Here is a 17,778-nt window from a genome sequence, read left to right on the forward strand (position 1 = left end):
GTTCTAAGTGTCAGCAAGACAGACAGAGACTACCGATGGCTATGGATGAGATTCCCTGATAGGAAGGCCCTCAACATAGCTGGCAAGTGAGACTGATGCTGGTAGCCCTCGGGGGGCTATGAATAGGTCTTGACAGGAACAGACATTGACTCTGGACTGGGCTTTGCTTATGCAATGGAAGATAAAAATGCCGAGAATGCCATTTAAAAAAAACAAAAACAAACAAACAAACAAAAACCAAAACAAAAGAGAGTGTATAGAGTTAGAGGGCCAACTATCATTTCTTCAGACCAAGGAACACAATGTACAGTCCATAATGTGCAACAATGGGGCAGAGAAAGGTCCTCCACAGAGTAATAGTTTGATATAGAAGAATAGGGAACTGAAACATTGGTCTAAAATGGGGAGATAAAAACTGTAACCGTAACTGTTGTATGCACTGAGAAGCCAAAAAAATTGTGTGACTTGCTTTCTTGCAACATTCACTTTATTGCAGTGGTCTGGGACCAAACTCGTATCTCCAAGGTATGCCTATACAGAGATACAGTTGAGGAGGAACACACAGAAGGCTCCAATAGTATTTGCAGAGTTTAATTTCTTAAGCTGGATGGTGAACAAGCTTGGTGTTTACTATATAACTCTGTAAATATTTCTATCCTGAAAATACTCTACAATTAAAATGTATTTAAGAACAAAAAAGAAAGAAAGCAGAGTAGCTTTAAAGTATACAAGATGATGTGTGTAAGTTACATGCAAATACTACATTTTACATAAGGGCCTTGAGCATTCTCAGATTTGAGCATCTGCAGAGTTTGGTATCTGTAGTGGGTCCTGGCACCAAATCCCCATAGAAGACCAAGGGACGACTATACTACAAATCACCAGATTATCTTTTAATTTAATGATCTTTAAATATTATTATAAATAAGCAGCTTGCCTAATAGCTGGTTAATGTTATAGAAAACAAAACAGGCCAGGTACGGTGGCTCACACCTGTAATCCCAACAGTTTGGGAAACCAAGGCAAGCAGATCACTTGAGGTCAGGAGTTCAAGCCCAGCCTGCCCAACATGACGAAACACTGTCTCTACTAAAAGTACAAAAATTAGCCAGGTATGGTGATGGGCACCTGTAATCCTGGCTACTTGGGAGTCTGAGGCATGAGAATTGCTTGAACCTGGGAAGCAGAGGTTGCAGCAAGCTGAGATCATGCCACTACACTCCAGCCTGGGCGACAGAGCAAGACTCAATCTCAAGAAAAAAAAAAAAAAATTGCCAAATTTCTGAAAGAGAATTACTCTTTCACTTACCATAATTGTAATTTCCCTTTTACAAACATTGAGGTCTGGCACGTTATTGACATACATTCGTTTCAATGCACATCGGATTCCACCGTGAGTACGCACAAGGAAAACTGTGGAGAATCCACCTAGAAAAACAAAGCACCAATTAATTTAAAAGAAACAGAAACAAATGCCAAAATCATGTAATATAATTGTAGAGCTTAATATTGGGCGAAAATAAATAATGACTGTACCCAAGACAAAAATAAGTGCAATAAGTCACTAGTAGATTAAATGCCAAAACACTGGCTTCCTAAGTCAATCATGAAGTAGTACTTAGAGGAAAACATGCTTCTCGAATAAAAATGCTTCCTCTTAAAGGCTAAAATTTCACCTTTTGCACTAGACTACCTCTTATGTAGTATAATGAAAAATGTCACAATTATGTTACTAAAGTTTGGTATATACAAGTGATTGCCTACGTATTAGAATGTCCCTCTTGGATAACAAAACACTGATGTTATTTAATATGAGACATCAATGGGATCAGATAGGTGCTTCCCTCCTCCAGTTCCAGAAGATGAACCAATACTGTTCTAAGCCCATCACAGGAATCTCATTTCCCCTTATCAGTAACTGATTTAGGATTGGGTATGTAACTAGTTCTCGCTAATTGAACATGTAAAGTCAGCCCGAGTTGCAGGGAATGATTTTCCACAGATAAAAGAGACTGGTAGAGAAGGCCCTGCTCTTTTGCTTTTTAATTTTGTTGCCTATGATGTTTAGACCTAAAGAAGTCATCTATGGCCATAATGGAAGAAAGAATCAGAAAGAAAATGATCCAAAACACAGACATTTGGCTTACTGAATCAGCCAACTCTGGAACCACCTCCCTCTAGAACTCACATAGTAAATGTCTTCATTATTTAAGCCATGGTTTACACGGAAATTCTGTTTTTTAGGTTTTTTGGGTTTTTGTTTGTGAGAGGGAGTTTCACTCTTGTTGCCCAAGCTGGAGTGCAGTGGCACAATCTCGGCTCACCACAACCTCCGCCTCCCAGGTTCAAGTGACTCTTCTGCCTCAGCCTCCCAAGTAGCTGGGATTACAGGTGCCTGCCACCACACCTGGCTAATTTTTTGTATTTCTGTAGAGACAAGGCTTTGCTATGTTGGCCAGGCTGCTGGTCTCGAACTCCTGATCTCATGATCCGCCCGCCTTGGCCTCCCAAAGTGCTGGAATTACAGGTGTGAGCCACAGCACCTGGCCAGAAATTCTGTTAACTGCAGCTGAGAAAGCATCTTATCTGAAGCACTAGGTAGATATTCTAAAGAACAATTCTGTCATATCTAAACAAAGATTTCCACATGAAGTTTTTTAAATTTATCTTGACACAGAATATGCTATAGCTTAATTACTTTTTTAAAAAATGGTGTATCACTTGCATTAATTTGATAGCCTTTAAAAAGTAGCATCCTGAGCAATAATAAGTCACCTGCACTCAGGTCAATACAAGTTGTAAAAGGAAAAAAAAACTATTAGAAATACATAATAGGGGGAAAGAGCTCTGATATGATTGGCTGTGTCCCCACCCAAATCTCACTTTGAACTGTAATAATCCCCACGTGTCAAGGGCAGAGCCTGCTGGAGATAATTAAAATAAGGGGGCAGATTCCCTCAGACTGTTCTTGTGGTCGTGAATAACTCTTACAAGATCTAATGGTTTTATAAATGGGAGTTCCCCTGCATAAGCTCTCTTGCCTGCCACCATGTAAGATGTAACTTTGCTCCTCATTCACCTTCTGCCATGATTGTGAGGCCTCCCCAGCCACATAGAACTGTGAGTTTATTAAATCTCTTTCCTTTATAAATTAGCCAGTCTTGGGTATGTCTTTATTACCAGCATGAGAACAGACTAATACAAGCTCCTAGGAAACTCCAGAATCAGTACATACTCTTTCCAGATTCTCTACATCTTCCATGTCCAGTTATAAGAAACTGTACAACTTTCCATTTTGTAGATCTGGATTTCCACATATATAGTGTTAGGGAAATCAAATCAACCACCCCACAAGGCAGTTCTAGGAATAAATCAGATGATGACGATGTCTGGGAAAGGTACTTTATGTAAAATCTCTAACAATGCAGGGCATTACTTTAAAAGAAACTCACTTAGCACTAATTTCATATGTAAACATTAACAAGCCAGAAAGTAAAAGACCTAATAGAAAGGGCCACTTAAACTACCATAATTTTATTTGGTTACAAAAACTAAGGAAAACGTGGAAAGAAAGAATTTATCTAGATAAGGAGGTGGTACAAGTACAGCTGAGAGAAATCATTTAAATAGCATTTGTTTTGAGACATTTATCTATCTAGGTCTAGATTATTCCCCTAAAACAATGCTTTCCCAAACACAGCTTTGCATCAGAATTGCCTGAGGTGGTCTGTGTATGAATTTATCTTGAACAGTTTCCAAATTCCGGCCCCAAGTCTGAATCAGTAGGTCTAAATGGGGACCCCATTTATATATTTATATAGATATACAGATATAACTATATATAGAGAGAGAGAAAGAGCACTAAAAATCTCCCTACTTGTTATACTATTATACTTTTGTATATGTTTTAAATTGTTTATTAGATGGAAAGGGGAAAAGAGTTCCCCTAAATGGTTCTGATGCACAACCAAGTTATGTAGTCACTGAACCAAGTTCCCAGAGGAACCATGGATCCTATATACCTATTCTTACCCACCCACAGAACAACGTGATTTTATCCCTGTGAATCAGAGAAATGAGAAAAAAAAGTATCAAGTAGGTTTTCTTCACAAAAACCATTCCCAAAATGAAAGTTTTCCAATTCTACTAACCCTAATTTAGACAGATCTTATCAAATGTTAAGTTTTCTGAATACAGAAAACACGTTCAACTTCAAGAAAGGATTTCTACCTAAACATGGTAAACAGTGATCGTTAATTGTATCTACTTTGAGAATAAAATGTAATAAATATTTATGCTTTCCCCAGTACTATCTTTTCAAGAATTTTCCGATAAGCTAGTATTATTTCTGTTTGAAGAATGCACTTACGGAGAGGTAACCAGTTATAACACTATAGTAGTCCAAGAGAGGAGTGTAATACTTGCCACCAATCTATAGCTTATCAAATTCTTAAGTATTTCTTTTTCCTCACAGAACTCTTTCACGTTCATCACTCACTCAGGTACTTCTATCTAGAATTTGACTATATTATCATGTACTTCAGTTTTCCACAAATTTCTGTACATAAATCATAAGATTATTGGCAGTAACCACAGACTCTACATATATATGTACAATTAATACTGTAAAGCACAGTTGTTATATTAATGCTAAATTGTATAATTCCAAACATGAAATTATGAGAGTATTATAAAGCATTCTAAATGTTCTCAAAAGACCATAAAAGCAAAATTATGACAGATATTGATCTGATGAAATAAAATGGGAAATAAATGTGTACTCATGAAAGTAAGAAAAATGATTGGTATCTTTTGCACTCTATAAACTATATAAATTGTATAACTAAATATAGAAGTTTCATTCATAGGCGTATTCTTTAAAGAGCAGTAATTCTCAGCCTCCTCCAGCTTTTTTCAAGGGTAGGATATAAGATTTACACATGAAATAATTTCATAGGACACCTAATTGAAATCTTACCTCTGGTCTCCACACACACACAAAAAAAGGTAACCAGATTAAAATGAAAGAGTAGCTTTGTTAAGCCAATCTAAATTTGTTTCAACTAAGAAGAATCATAACGGACAATTCTCCATCTAATCTCAAGTGCCAGCCACCCAGGATATCTCTCAATTTTTATACACTGTAGTATGGTAATAATAAAATAAGGACAACACAGTTTACACTCACTTGGAAAGCACTGCTCTAGAGATGCCAGGTCTCTGTAGTAACTATATATGAACACATGGCATATACTGCTACAGACTAACTTCTTCTGGTAAGCCATTATTTATTCCCTCTATTAAGCAATTATTTCTCCTTGCTTTAATTTGTCATTTCCATGCGTTAATTAAATCATTTTAATTTACTGATGCTTACATATTTGAACTCTCCACAAATTCACTTAAAAAGATAACACAAAAGAATGAAAAGTGATAAAGCTAACGTAACTATCCTTCGTATCTTTCCCACAGTTCCTCTGGCATAGTTATTAATTGATCAACCAGAGGTACCCAAAGGAGTAGAAATTGATCAATAACAAAATAATCCTTAAAACGCGGCTAAGTAGTTCACCGGCAAATAGGAAAACTGACTTAAGGTCAGTCAGACCTCTTGATTCACTACCCCATTCCCCAAAGCCAGGCCAACACTCGCCCCTACGCAGTATTAATTAAACTAGCAGTATATACGAGACATCAGGAAACATTTTGGGGCATGGGAATAGAAGAAAGATGAGTGTAGTCCTGAATTAAAAAAAAAAAAAACAAAGAATTAAGTAAATGCCTACTGAAAAAAGAACCCCCCACCTGAACTCAAGACCACTGTTCCCAGCTACAAGAACACTGGCAGCGAGACATACAAACAGAAATTGGAGAAAAAAAATTTTTTCTGGGAAACAGGAAAAAACATACAGATAATGAAATGTCGGAGTCATAGAATTTAAAAGTGGCTTTCCGCATCGTCACATTAAAGTGAAGCCCCAAGTCAAGAAACTTGTCCCATTTACACAAATCGCTTCCATCATCATCACTTTAGAACTTCATTCTATAAAAAGAACAGACACAAAAAGATGATCAGACGTACAAAGAAACCCTTTAACATGACAAGAGATTAAAAAAAGCAAACAGAAAAAAAGAACTTTGAAGAGGTGCTGGGAGCTAAAGAAATCATCCAAAGAACCTATAAATATTCTTAAGAGTAGAAGACAGACATTGCAGTCATGAAATAAGAGCAGAGTTCTATAAAAGGGATATTTGGAGAATGAGAAATTACTTTTACAAAATAGAATAAAGAAATCAAAAGTTAAAGCTTCCACAGAGGAGCTAGAAGATAAAATTAAGGAAATATTCCACAATTTTTTCAAAGGATAAAAGACTGGAATATTAAAAAACCAGTTCAGGCCGAGCATAGTGGCTCACGCCTGTAATCCCAGCACTTTGGGAGGCCGAGGTGGAAGGATCACCTGAGGTCAGGAGTTCGAGACCAGCCTCACCAACACGGTGAAACCCCATCTCTACTAAAAATACAAAAATTAACTGGGTGTGGTGGCACATGTCTGTAAACCCACTACTTGGGAAGCTGAGGCAGAAGAACTGCTTGAACTCGGGAGGCGGAGGTTGCAGTGAGCCATGATCGCGCCACTGCACTCCAGCCTGGGCAACAAGAGCGAAACTCCATCTCAGAAAAAAAAAGTCTAGTAGATCTAGTATCTAAACAACAGACGCTTCAGAAAAAGAAAAGAGAAAATTGAGGGGGGAAAATGTATCAAAGATATAACACACACTCTCACACACACATCAAACTTGAAGTACATCAGTTTCCATATGAAAAGGGCTCACCAAGCAAATACCCAGCACATAGAACAAAAAGATCCACATCAAGGCTCATCGTCATGAAATTTCGGAAGGCTCAAGATAAAAACAAAATCCTAAAAGTTACCAGAAGAAGAAAAAGATTGCATATTTCCCCTAGAATGGCTTCAGCCCTATATCCATACCCAGTCATCTCACAAAGCAATGGATGAATGTGTAAGCACAAGTAAGCTAATACTACTATTAAGTAGGCGTATCATATACTGATGGCATTTTACCAAATACTTCCTGCTAAATTTCTAAATTTCAGTTAGACTAAAATTAGCCTAAAAACTTTTAAAGTTGCTTCAAGATTTCTCCATTTTCACAGTCATTATAGTAAGATAACCAACATAAGATAATTGTACAATAATATTAATAATGCCAGTAAGTCATAGTAAGAATATCCAGAAAATACACTGGAATCCACACCCTACTATTAGATGACAAAAAAAGACCCAGATATTATATACTGGGCAAGACTGAGTATTATAAAATCATTTCAAAGAAGTGACCAACAAGAAATGAAAGGATTCTGTCCTTTACATTAACAGTGAATATTATGGGGGTTGGAGGTTTTGAAGCAATAAGCACTTCTATGTATAATGCCTGGTAAGTGAGTAGGCACACAATATTATTTATTGAATGAACAAATTAATGAAAGATGGAAAAAAATGTTCCGCTAAATTTCTTCTTGGAATCCAGCATATCAAGGGGAAGAGGGAAGCAAGGCTTTTGGAGTCAGACATAAAAGTAAATACTAACTCCACCATTACTAATTGTGTGACCATAAGCAAATTAATTTCTGAGCCCCAGTTTCCTTATACATTCAGCAGAGATAATAAGGTCTCCTCACAGGACTATTCTAAAGAATAAATGAGATTCTGTATGCAAAGCACTAGTACAGTTCATTTCATAAATGGCAGCTTTTGTAACTACTACTAATACGATCAGTAGTATTAGGCTGCTGCTATAACTACTTGGCCAGGCATGGTGGCTCACACCTGTAATCCCAGCATTTTGGGAGGCCAAGGAGGGTGGATCGCCTGAGCTCAAGAGTTCCAGACCAGCCTGGGCAACATGGTAAAACCTTGTCTCTACTAAAACTACAAAAAAATGAGTCAGGCATGGTGGCATGCACTTGTAATACCAGCAACTCGGGAGGCTGAGGCACAAGAATCGCTTGATCCTAGGAGACAGAGGTTGCCGTGAGCTGACATCACACCACTGCACTCCAGCCTGTGCAACAGAGCAAGACTCTGTCTCAGAAAGAAAGAAAGAAAGAAAAAGAAACATTGCTTCATATTATGAAGGTTAGAGTTAAACTACACATTCTAAAAAAGAAGACTGGAAACTAATACATTGCTTGACAAGCTAATATAAAGACAGTAAAATTCAAGGAGACTATACTTACCTGCTTCACCATGCCCAAGTCATACATGCATAAAAGTATAAATAGAAGTACAAAATAAGTTATTCAAACCTAAAATCAGCTTATAAAATACTTTTTTAAAGAACTGGAAATGTGAGGTGTTAAATGAAGGCTAAGATCATCTCTTTTTTCCAACACCATTTGAGAAATGCAAATCAAAACCACAATGAGATACCATCTCATGCCAGTTAGAAAGTCAGGAAACAACAGATGCTGGAGAGGATGTAGAGAAATAGGAACGCTTTTACACTGTTGGTGGGAGTGTAAATTAGTTCAACCGTTGTGGAAGACAGTGTGGCGATTCCTCTAGGATCTAGAACTAGAAATACCATTTGACCCAGCAATCCCATGACTGGGTATATACCTGAAGGATTATAGGTATTATAATAGGTATATACCCTCAGCAAACCACCATGGCATGTGTATAAATATGTTAACAAATCTGCACATTATGCACATGTACCCCAGAGCTGAAATTTAAAAAAAAAAAAAAAAAAAAATCTCTTTTTTTAAACACCATAATTCACCTCTATGTTTTGGCTTTGTTTGTCTAATGGAATAGCAATTCAATATAGCCACTCAAAATAAGATCTAAAGGAATGCCTCCCCCATCCATTTTAGGGAGGAAAAGCCCTAAAATTGTATTATGTTTATTAAAAGCATCACTCTGACTCTATTACCATAATATGAGAAAAAATATATGTCTGTTCTTTATTCCTAGTTTCTGGTACAGAACTTCAGAACCACTTAGAATTCCCTAGTAGACATTTCTTTGTTATGCTAAGAGGTTAAGTCATCATGGGGCCCTACATAGCTTCAGAATGGGGCCGATCATCAGAAAACCAACTAGAGGTTAGAAAGATTAGATTAGAGGGTTGAAACTTTCAGCCTCTCCCTTCCCTTTCCCCCTGCCCCCTACCTCTCCGGATAGGAGAGAGACTAGAGATTGAGTTCAATCATATGGCCAATGATTTAATCAATCGTGCTTATTTTGTGAGACCTCAATAAAAACTCTGAATATGAGGTTCAGAGTTTCCTGGTTGGTGAACATACTGCTGTACTGGCAGAGTGGTGTACCTGGCATGAGGATAAAAACTTCTGCACTCAGCACCCTTCCAGACCTTATGCTACGTACCTGTTCTCGTTCATTCGTGTCCCTTCTAATAGAAGAGTAATTGTAAGCATAGCACCTTCCTGAGTTCTGTGAGTCACTGTAGCAAATTATCAAACCCAAAGGGAACCCCCAAATTTGTAGTCAAGTTTATCAGAAGTACAGATGACCCCCAAGACTTAGAGCTGGTGTTTGAAGGGGGGGTAGTCTTGTTGGACTATGTCCCTTAACCTGTGGAGTCTGTGCTAACTCTGAACAGTTAAGTGTCAGAATTGAATGGAATTGCCGTATACCCAGTTGGTGTCAGAGAATTGTTTTTGGAACACAGCTATCTACTCAGGAATAAGTTATGGGTGTATTATATCTTCTGCTTAGGAGGATGAGAAGTATGCATTCAACTACCAATTAAGAAGCTTTAAATCTATCCATTATTCAAAACTGATTGTCAAGAAGCCAAACAGTCCTCAAAATCAGTACCAAATATTTCAGAGACATGTAATACTGAATTAATGAGTACTTGATAAATTTTTAAATATTTGTGTGTCCATACAATTAGACTTCCTTTCAGGTTGTACCGCATTTCTTGAAAACACAAATTTCTGTCCAGACCATATAGCTGACTATCAATATGTCTCTTCTGCTATGCGTTAAGCAACTTGAGAAAGGCTTCATACAATAGTAAATACACGATGAATAATCAACGTGTCCAGTCACCTATGAATTAACCAAGCTCCTCTGATTTCCCATAAGAAAAGAGTTTTTTAAATGCTTTATTTTAACTAACATACACTAATTTCTTTGACATGACAAGTAAAAGTGATCGATTCACTACAAGAAATTAATTTAGTCCAGTATAATTTGCACTTAGTGAACATCTCTCAGGTCTTAACCAGTACTTTATTTGCAAAGAACTGAAAATCGACCTTGGAAGAAGTCAAATAAAAGTAGATACCATTAAATGTTTTCTGTAACTGTAGTTTTCCATGCATTTTCTTGCCCAATTACTCATTCCCAAAAATGACAAGACACTGTTAGTGAAATTGGGAGAAAAAGTATCAAAGTGCATAGAAAAAAATGAGTAAAATATTTAAAAATTGATTCCCCAAGGATCATCAATGTATGCTAAAATCATAGATGAAAGGTTAATAAACAGGATATTCATACAGTACCCAAGTATGAAAAGAAAAACATCACTTTCCAAGGGAGAGATCTGGTAGTCACTAACACTGGGACAAACTGACATTATGTTTCTTAACATGTGATGCAGTATAAAGTAAACAGCATCACCTATGAAGTACCCTTGCCAAACAACCTTTAGCCTGAAAAAACCTTGAGGTTTACCTTCACATTACCAAAAACATACAGGAGCCAGAATGAGGAAAATGATTATAGAAAGAAGAAATCAGACAAAGCTAGACGTGGAACACTATACAAGATAACTAGATAAAGAGTCAATGTGACCCATTTTTTAGAGTGAGTGAGGGTTATTCTATGCAATACGTAATCCTTGACTGAATTCCAGTTTCAAAGAATCAACTGTAAAACATGTTTGTTGTTGGTGCTCAACTACCTGAAAGCAATCTGTACACATCATGTCACTTTACTCGTTACTGTTTTTTTAAAAGTTTCCATCCTTCATGAACTTCTTGTAATTTACTCATTAATACTTAATGAATACTTAAACACATACACATCCTAAAAGTCCATATATTATTCTATATAACTATAGTACTCTCTGTCCTACCTAAGAAAATAATTATTATCTTGTACAGTCCCTATTCAAAATTACCCACATGTTGTAAAAATGTATAAAGGAAATGTAGTAAAATGTTATTAGTAATTGAATGTAGATGATGGGCATATTATTCACTGTATCACTCTTTCAACTTCTGTATATTTTAATTTTTTTTCACAATAAAGTTGGAAGAATAAGAACAAGAGTATGTTTTTCCCCAGGCGATTTCTCTCTTGCCATGCAACAACTTCACCATCACCACTGAGAATTATCTGCTGATTATTCAGACTTGAAACATCCCCAAAGGCACCAGAAGTCTCTTGCCACAGAAAATGTTTATGGTATCCTAGGGACCTACATCCCTAGATATAGTTCCTATATCTTAGGTCCAACATCCCAACACAGGCAGGCACTGTTTGTTTATTAAAGATTGGGCTGTTAGTGATATTTACTCCTATCAAGTTTGTTTTCCTAGGGACTTGAAGAAGAGAGATAGATGAAGGGATAAAATTACACATGGTCTTTCTGTGCTGTATTAATCATCAAACATCATGCAAATCAGTAAAACAGAGGAAATACCAAACTGTCCCACAACTTCTGGTTTCAACCATTGCCAAAGAAAACAATGTCATTTGAAAACAATCTTCAAGATAAGTGGAACAAGCACTTATTTGCCTGTGGGGTCTGAGCCAAAGGAAAGTTCCTCCTACCCAGTGACCAGTAGCCTGTGATACATCAGAGCATCGTTACTTTAGACTAAGGCAAGGACTCCAGGAGTTTCTTTAAAAAGTGCAAATACTCCTAAAGAGTAATTAGTAACTTAAATTCTCACCAAACTTAGTACATATGTAAGTGCTATCTCTCACAAGGCAATGAAGGAATGAGTTGGTACATCTGACTGGGCCAAGAACAGGAAGAAGAAACAAAAAATATACTGTCTTATTTTATTCTCAACACATGTGAGGCACTTATCTTGTTATCCCCATTTTACAGATGAAGAATAAACCAAACAGTGAAAATGAAGGAAAAGAGCCAGCCAACATAAACCAGATATGATGGAGACAGAAGAACTTCTGGTCTTTTCCCATACAAATCTCACAGTTTAATGATTTTTACAGTCTACAACTACCCTTGTTAGAGTTAGGCCAGAAGAAAATCTAGATACATAATTACAAATGGGAAGACGTGGGAATAACAGAATTTAGGAGGAACAAAAAGAAAATGAAGTAATCAAGAGAGAGCAATAGAGTCTCTAAAATTTTATTCTAAATAGAACCTTACTTAACAGGCAGCACTCCCTATATAAAAAAGGCCTGCAGGCCAAAAACCATGTTTGCTTTGAACTACTCAGTGCCTTAAAAAAGACTGTACTATATCAGATGACAATCTAGATTTTTCAGCTTTTCTTGAAAAACTTAGAAATAGAGAAACAGTAGGCCCTCATTCTTACATGACATCAACCAAATGGCATTAGTTGCTGTAGCCTTTACACAGGGCATGTGCTAATGCAGTTCATCACAGCCCCCTCTACCCTCCATTGTCTCAGGGCACTGTCCCAGTTTACTCGTTTACATTACACGCCTGGCCTTTACAGGCATCTGAGTTTACAGGCCCTACAACAAGAACTTCTAATAATTTACACACAACAGTATTTAGGCTTAAAATACTTATTCAATGCCTCTCTTGTCCACTAGGACGTAAATTCTGTAAGGGGAGAGACTGCGTACACCTTATTTATCACAGTATCATCGATGCTTACCACTTTGTCAGACACTGAAATATCTGTTGAGTGAATAACTTAAAATCAATGAACTACTTCTCGTGGGAAGTTGTTCTAATTGACAAGCTATAATTGCTACATTGATCATTTATGGAAAAAAAGCAATTAATCTCTGATTCATTATTTTCCCTTGACATTTACTACATTTCTAATATACTATTCAAATTCTGAAAACAGAATTTAATTTCTTTACCACATAAATCATGTTTAGTCTAATTATTACATGACAAACTATAATATCAAAATCCTTTTGAGTTCATCCTTTAAAAAGTACTTCAAATTTGACAATTAATTCTTAATATTACTTCACATTAGGCTATTATCTCTTATCCTCCTGAAAAGAAATTACCTCTTTATACTTAAAAAGATGTAAATCAAAATATTTTATGGGCTTTCATGTACCAGGTTTCATGCTATACCTTCACATAATTACCTCATTTAATTCTTAACACATATTTTTGGTATTAACTTTATTCCTCTACTTTTTAAAAACAGAAATGATAATAAGCTCTGAGGATTTTAGCAAGTTCTTCAAGATCATGACTATCAATAGCAGAGCCAGAATTAAACTACCAATTTCACACCAAAGTGTATAGTTTCGACAAACCATAGTGGTCTAAAAATGAAACAATATGAGGCCTAAAGATAAAGTAGCAACAGGAGAAAAGGAATGACCTTTATCTTCAGGAAATGCACTCTTTCTTATCATTACCCTGAAAATTGGAGTCTTCATTTAATTTCATTTATTGCTCTTAAAGTTGGAGTGTTCATCTTATTTCCCAAATTGGGGAAAAGAACATTGAAAAATTAGGTAAGCTCCTTTATCAATCAGCCAAATGAAAGAATCTTAGAATTAAGCCACTATGAAATTAAAATGCCAGTCTCTAGATGTGAATATAATAATATTAAATGTAGTAAAGGCATCAAGAGCAGCAAACTATATATTTTTTAAAAAGTTATAAAAGGGAAAACATCCATAATATATCATTTTTTTGCCCTTGACAAGTGTATTAGTCTGTTCTCACACTGCTAATAAAGACATACCCAAGGCTGGGTAATTGATAAAGGAAAGGTTTAATTGACTCACAGTTCATCATGGCTGGAGAGGCCTCAGGAAACTTACAATCATGGCAGAAGGGGAAGCAAGCCCGTCCTTCTTCACATGGTAACAGCAAGAAGTGCTAAGCAAAAGCGGGAAAAGCCCCTTATAAAACCATCAGATCTTGTGAGAACTCACTCACTATCATGAGAACAGCATGGAGGAACCTGCCCCCCATGAATAAATTACTTCCCAACGGGTCCCTCCCATGACATCTGGAGATTATAGGGACTACAATTCAAGATGGGATTTGGTGTGGACACAGTCAAACCACATCAACAGGCTAATGTTTTAAAAAAACACAAATATATGAAATGATTAAAGAATCCACTACAGAAGATAGAACCTGAAAGATGGATAATAATAGGACAGTAAGGGAGGAAGAGCTCAAGCACAGGGCAGAGAATAGCATTTGCAACGGCATGAGCATGAGAAAAAGAAAATACCATATTTGAGAAGTGTCTTTTCATATCCTTTGCCCATTTTTTGATGGGGTTGTTTGTTTTTTTCTTGTAAATTTGAGTTCTTTGTAGATTCTGGATATTAGCCCTTTGTCAGATGAGTAGATTGCAAAAATTTTCTCCCATTCTGTAGGTTGCCTGTTCACTCTGATGGTAGTTTCTTTTGCTGTGCAGAAGCTCTTTAGTTTAATTAGATCCCATTTGTCAATTTTGGTTTTTGTTGCCATTGCTATTTTTTAGACATGAAGACCTTGCCCATGCCTATGTCCTGAATGGTATTGCCTAGGTTTTCTTCTAGGGTTTTTATGGTTTTAGGTCTAACATTTAAGTCTTTAATCCATCTTGAATTAATTTTTGAATAAAGTGTAAGGAAGTGATCCAGTTTCAGCTTTCTACATATGGCTAGCCAGTTTTCCCAGTACCATTTATTAAACAGGGAATCCTTTCCCCATTTCTTGTTTTTGCCAGGTTTGTCAAAGATCAGATAGTTGTAGATGTCTGGTATTATTTCTGAGGTCTCTGTTTTGTTCCATTGGTCTATATCTCTGTTTTGGTACCAGTACCATGCTGTTTTGGTTACTATAGCCTTGTAGTATAGTTTGAAGTCAGGTAGCGTAATGCCTCCAGCTTTGTTCTTTTTGTTGAGGATTGTCTTGGCAATGTGGGCTCTTTTTTGGTTCCATATTAACTTTAAAGTAGTTTTTTCCAATTCTATGAAGAAAGTCATTGGTAACTTGATGGGGATGGCGTTGCACATGAAAAAATGCTCATCATCACTGGCCATCAAAGAAATGCAAATTAAAACCACAATGAGATACCATCTCACACCAGCTAGAATGGCCATCATTAAAAAGTCAGGAAACAACAGGTGCTGAAGAGGATGTGGAGAAATAGAAACACTTTTATACAGTTGGTGGGACTGTAAACTAGTTCAACCATCATGGAAGACACTGTGGCAATTCCTCAAGGATCTAGAACCAGAAATATCATTTGACCCAGCCATCCCATTACTGGGTATATACCCAAAGGATTATAAATCATGCTGCTATAAAGACACACGCACATGAATGTTTATTGTGGCACTATTCACAACAGCAAAGACTTGGAATCAACCCGAATGCCCATCAATGATAGACTGGATTAAGAAAATGTGGCACATATATACCATGGAATACTATGCAGCCATAAAAAAGGATGAGTTCGTGTCCTTCATAGGGACATGGATGAAGCTGGAAACCATCACTCTCAGCAAATATCACAAGGACAGAAAATCAAACACCGAATGTTCTCACTCATAGGTGGGAATTGAACAATGAGAACACTAGAACACAGGAAGGGGAACATCACACACCACGGTCTGTCATGGGGAAGGGGGAGGGGGGATAGCATTAGGAGATATACCTAATGTAAATGATGAGTTAATGGGTGCAGCACACTAACATGGCACATGTATACATATGTAACAAACCTGCATGTTGTGCATATGTACCCTAGAACTTAAAGTATAATAAATTTAAAAAAAAAGAAAATACCTTTTTTAACTCAAAAAGGAGTAATTCTTGAGGACAGAGGGAAACAGATGTCTATACCATGTCACCACTGCCAAAGAACATTTCCCTACCTTCACTCACTACCAAACTCTACTTTTCATTTCATTCCAAGTCCCCATTTTGCTTTTTCACACTCCCCTACACTCATTCTTACATTGCTGGAGCATCTGCTTCAAGTCAAAGAAACTACACCATTTAGTCATTCATTTATTCAATCAACAATATATATTAAATGCTCAAAATGTGCCAAATACTGATCTACATGCTATGAACAAAACTAACTACAAACAAATCAGAGAACTGACCTTGTGAGCTTACATTCTAGAATGACTGAAGCAAAATAAACAAGTAAAATATATAGTACATAGAAGACAACGATAAGTCCTGAGAAGAAAAAAGTTAAAGCAAGAATAGATGGTCCCTTGGAAAACTGTGTTGGGAGAAGGATGGAGGAGGCTGAAATCTTTAATCAAGGTACATGGGGAAGGCCTGAGGTGACTGTGAGTAACGATAGGAAGAAAATGAGGGAATGGGCCATGCAGACATCAAGGCAAGTACATTCCAGATAAAGAGAACAGGAAGTGCAAAGGCCCTAAGGCAGGAGGCATGGTTGATAAGTTTGAGGAACAGCAAAAGGATCAGAAAGCCTAGAGCAGAATAAACAAGGGGGAGGAAAATAAGAGAGGTCAGAGTAAATAGAGAGCCAGATCATGCAAGGTCTTACTATGGATGAGGGTAATGTCACTGGCTTTTGCTCCAAGAGAAATGGAAAACTACTAGAGGGTTCTCAGCAAAGGAGTGACATGACTGGACTCGAATTTTAATATGACCGCTGTGTGAAGAACACAGTGAAGATAGACAAGATCAGAAGCAGGGAAATCAGTAAATCTGAAATAATTTTGTTGCAAGGTAATAGTGGTTTTGACCAGGGCAGTGGGAATTAGTGAGAAATAAAAGAATTCTAGATATATTTTGAAGGTAGACCTGATAGGATTTCCTGAACGATTGGATATGAGAGAAAAACAGTTTAAAACGACTGCAAGGTATTGGGGCTTTTGGACTGAGGAAACAGAAGAACAAAGTCATTAAATGAGATGGAGAAGACTGTTGATTTATTTAACATGGGTCTCATGCATTTCTGCATATATGTATTTTTTTCCTTTTGAGAAAAGGTCTCACTGTTGCCCAGGCAGGAGTGCAGTGGCATGGTCACAGCAAACTGCAGCCTTGATCCTCCAGGCTCAAGCGATCCCCCAACCTCAACCTCCCAAATAGCTGGAACTACAGGCACACACCACCATGCCCGGGTAAGTAAAATTTTTAACTTTTTGGTAGAGATGGGGGTGTGGGGGGTCTCACTGTGTTGCCCAGGCTGGTCTCCAACTCCTAGGCTCAAGCGATCCTCCTGCCTTGGCCTTCCAAAGTGCCGTGATTACAGGCATGAGCCACCACAGCCATAATAGTTTTAGCCAGATTAACAGCACTTTGCTTCATTTCTCTGAGCCTTAATTCCCACAGGGTTATGGGAAAGGGCAGGTGATACCTTCATATGCAGTGGGTTGCACTACATGAAAACAACCCTGAGTTTAGAGAATCAGAATCTTTAATGGGTAGTAAGTCTTCCCCTGGGGCAGGAGACTTAGTATGGTAAAATCTCAGACTTTTAACAGGTCTTGACAGACAACAGAGAAGGTGTGGGCAGAATATCAATAGCACAGTTTTGGACATACCATGTTAGAGATGCCTACTGGACATCCAATG

General features: G+C 37.2%; 1 protein-coding gene across 1 annotated transcript in view; it reads right to left on the reverse strand.

Moving 5' to 3' along the window:
* Positions 1-17,778, reverse strand: part of BMP2K (BMP2 inducible kinase) — a 143,773-nt gene that overhangs the window by 91,791 nt on the left and 34,204 nt on the right. The window contains exon 2 of the mRNA XM_025385283.1: positions 1,310-1,428. Within this exon, the coding sequence (XP_025241068.1) occupies positions 1,310-1,428 (119 nt within the window). The remainder of the gene's footprint in view (positions 1-1,309; positions 1,429-17,778) is intronic.

This window comes from Theropithecus gelada, chromosome 5 (assembly GCF_003255815.1).
Source record: "Theropithecus gelada isolate Dixy chromosome 5, Tgel_1.0, whole genome shotgun sequence".
Classification (NCBI taxonomy): domain Eukaryota; kingdom Metazoa; phylum Chordata; class Mammalia; order Primates; family Cercopithecidae; genus Theropithecus; species Theropithecus gelada.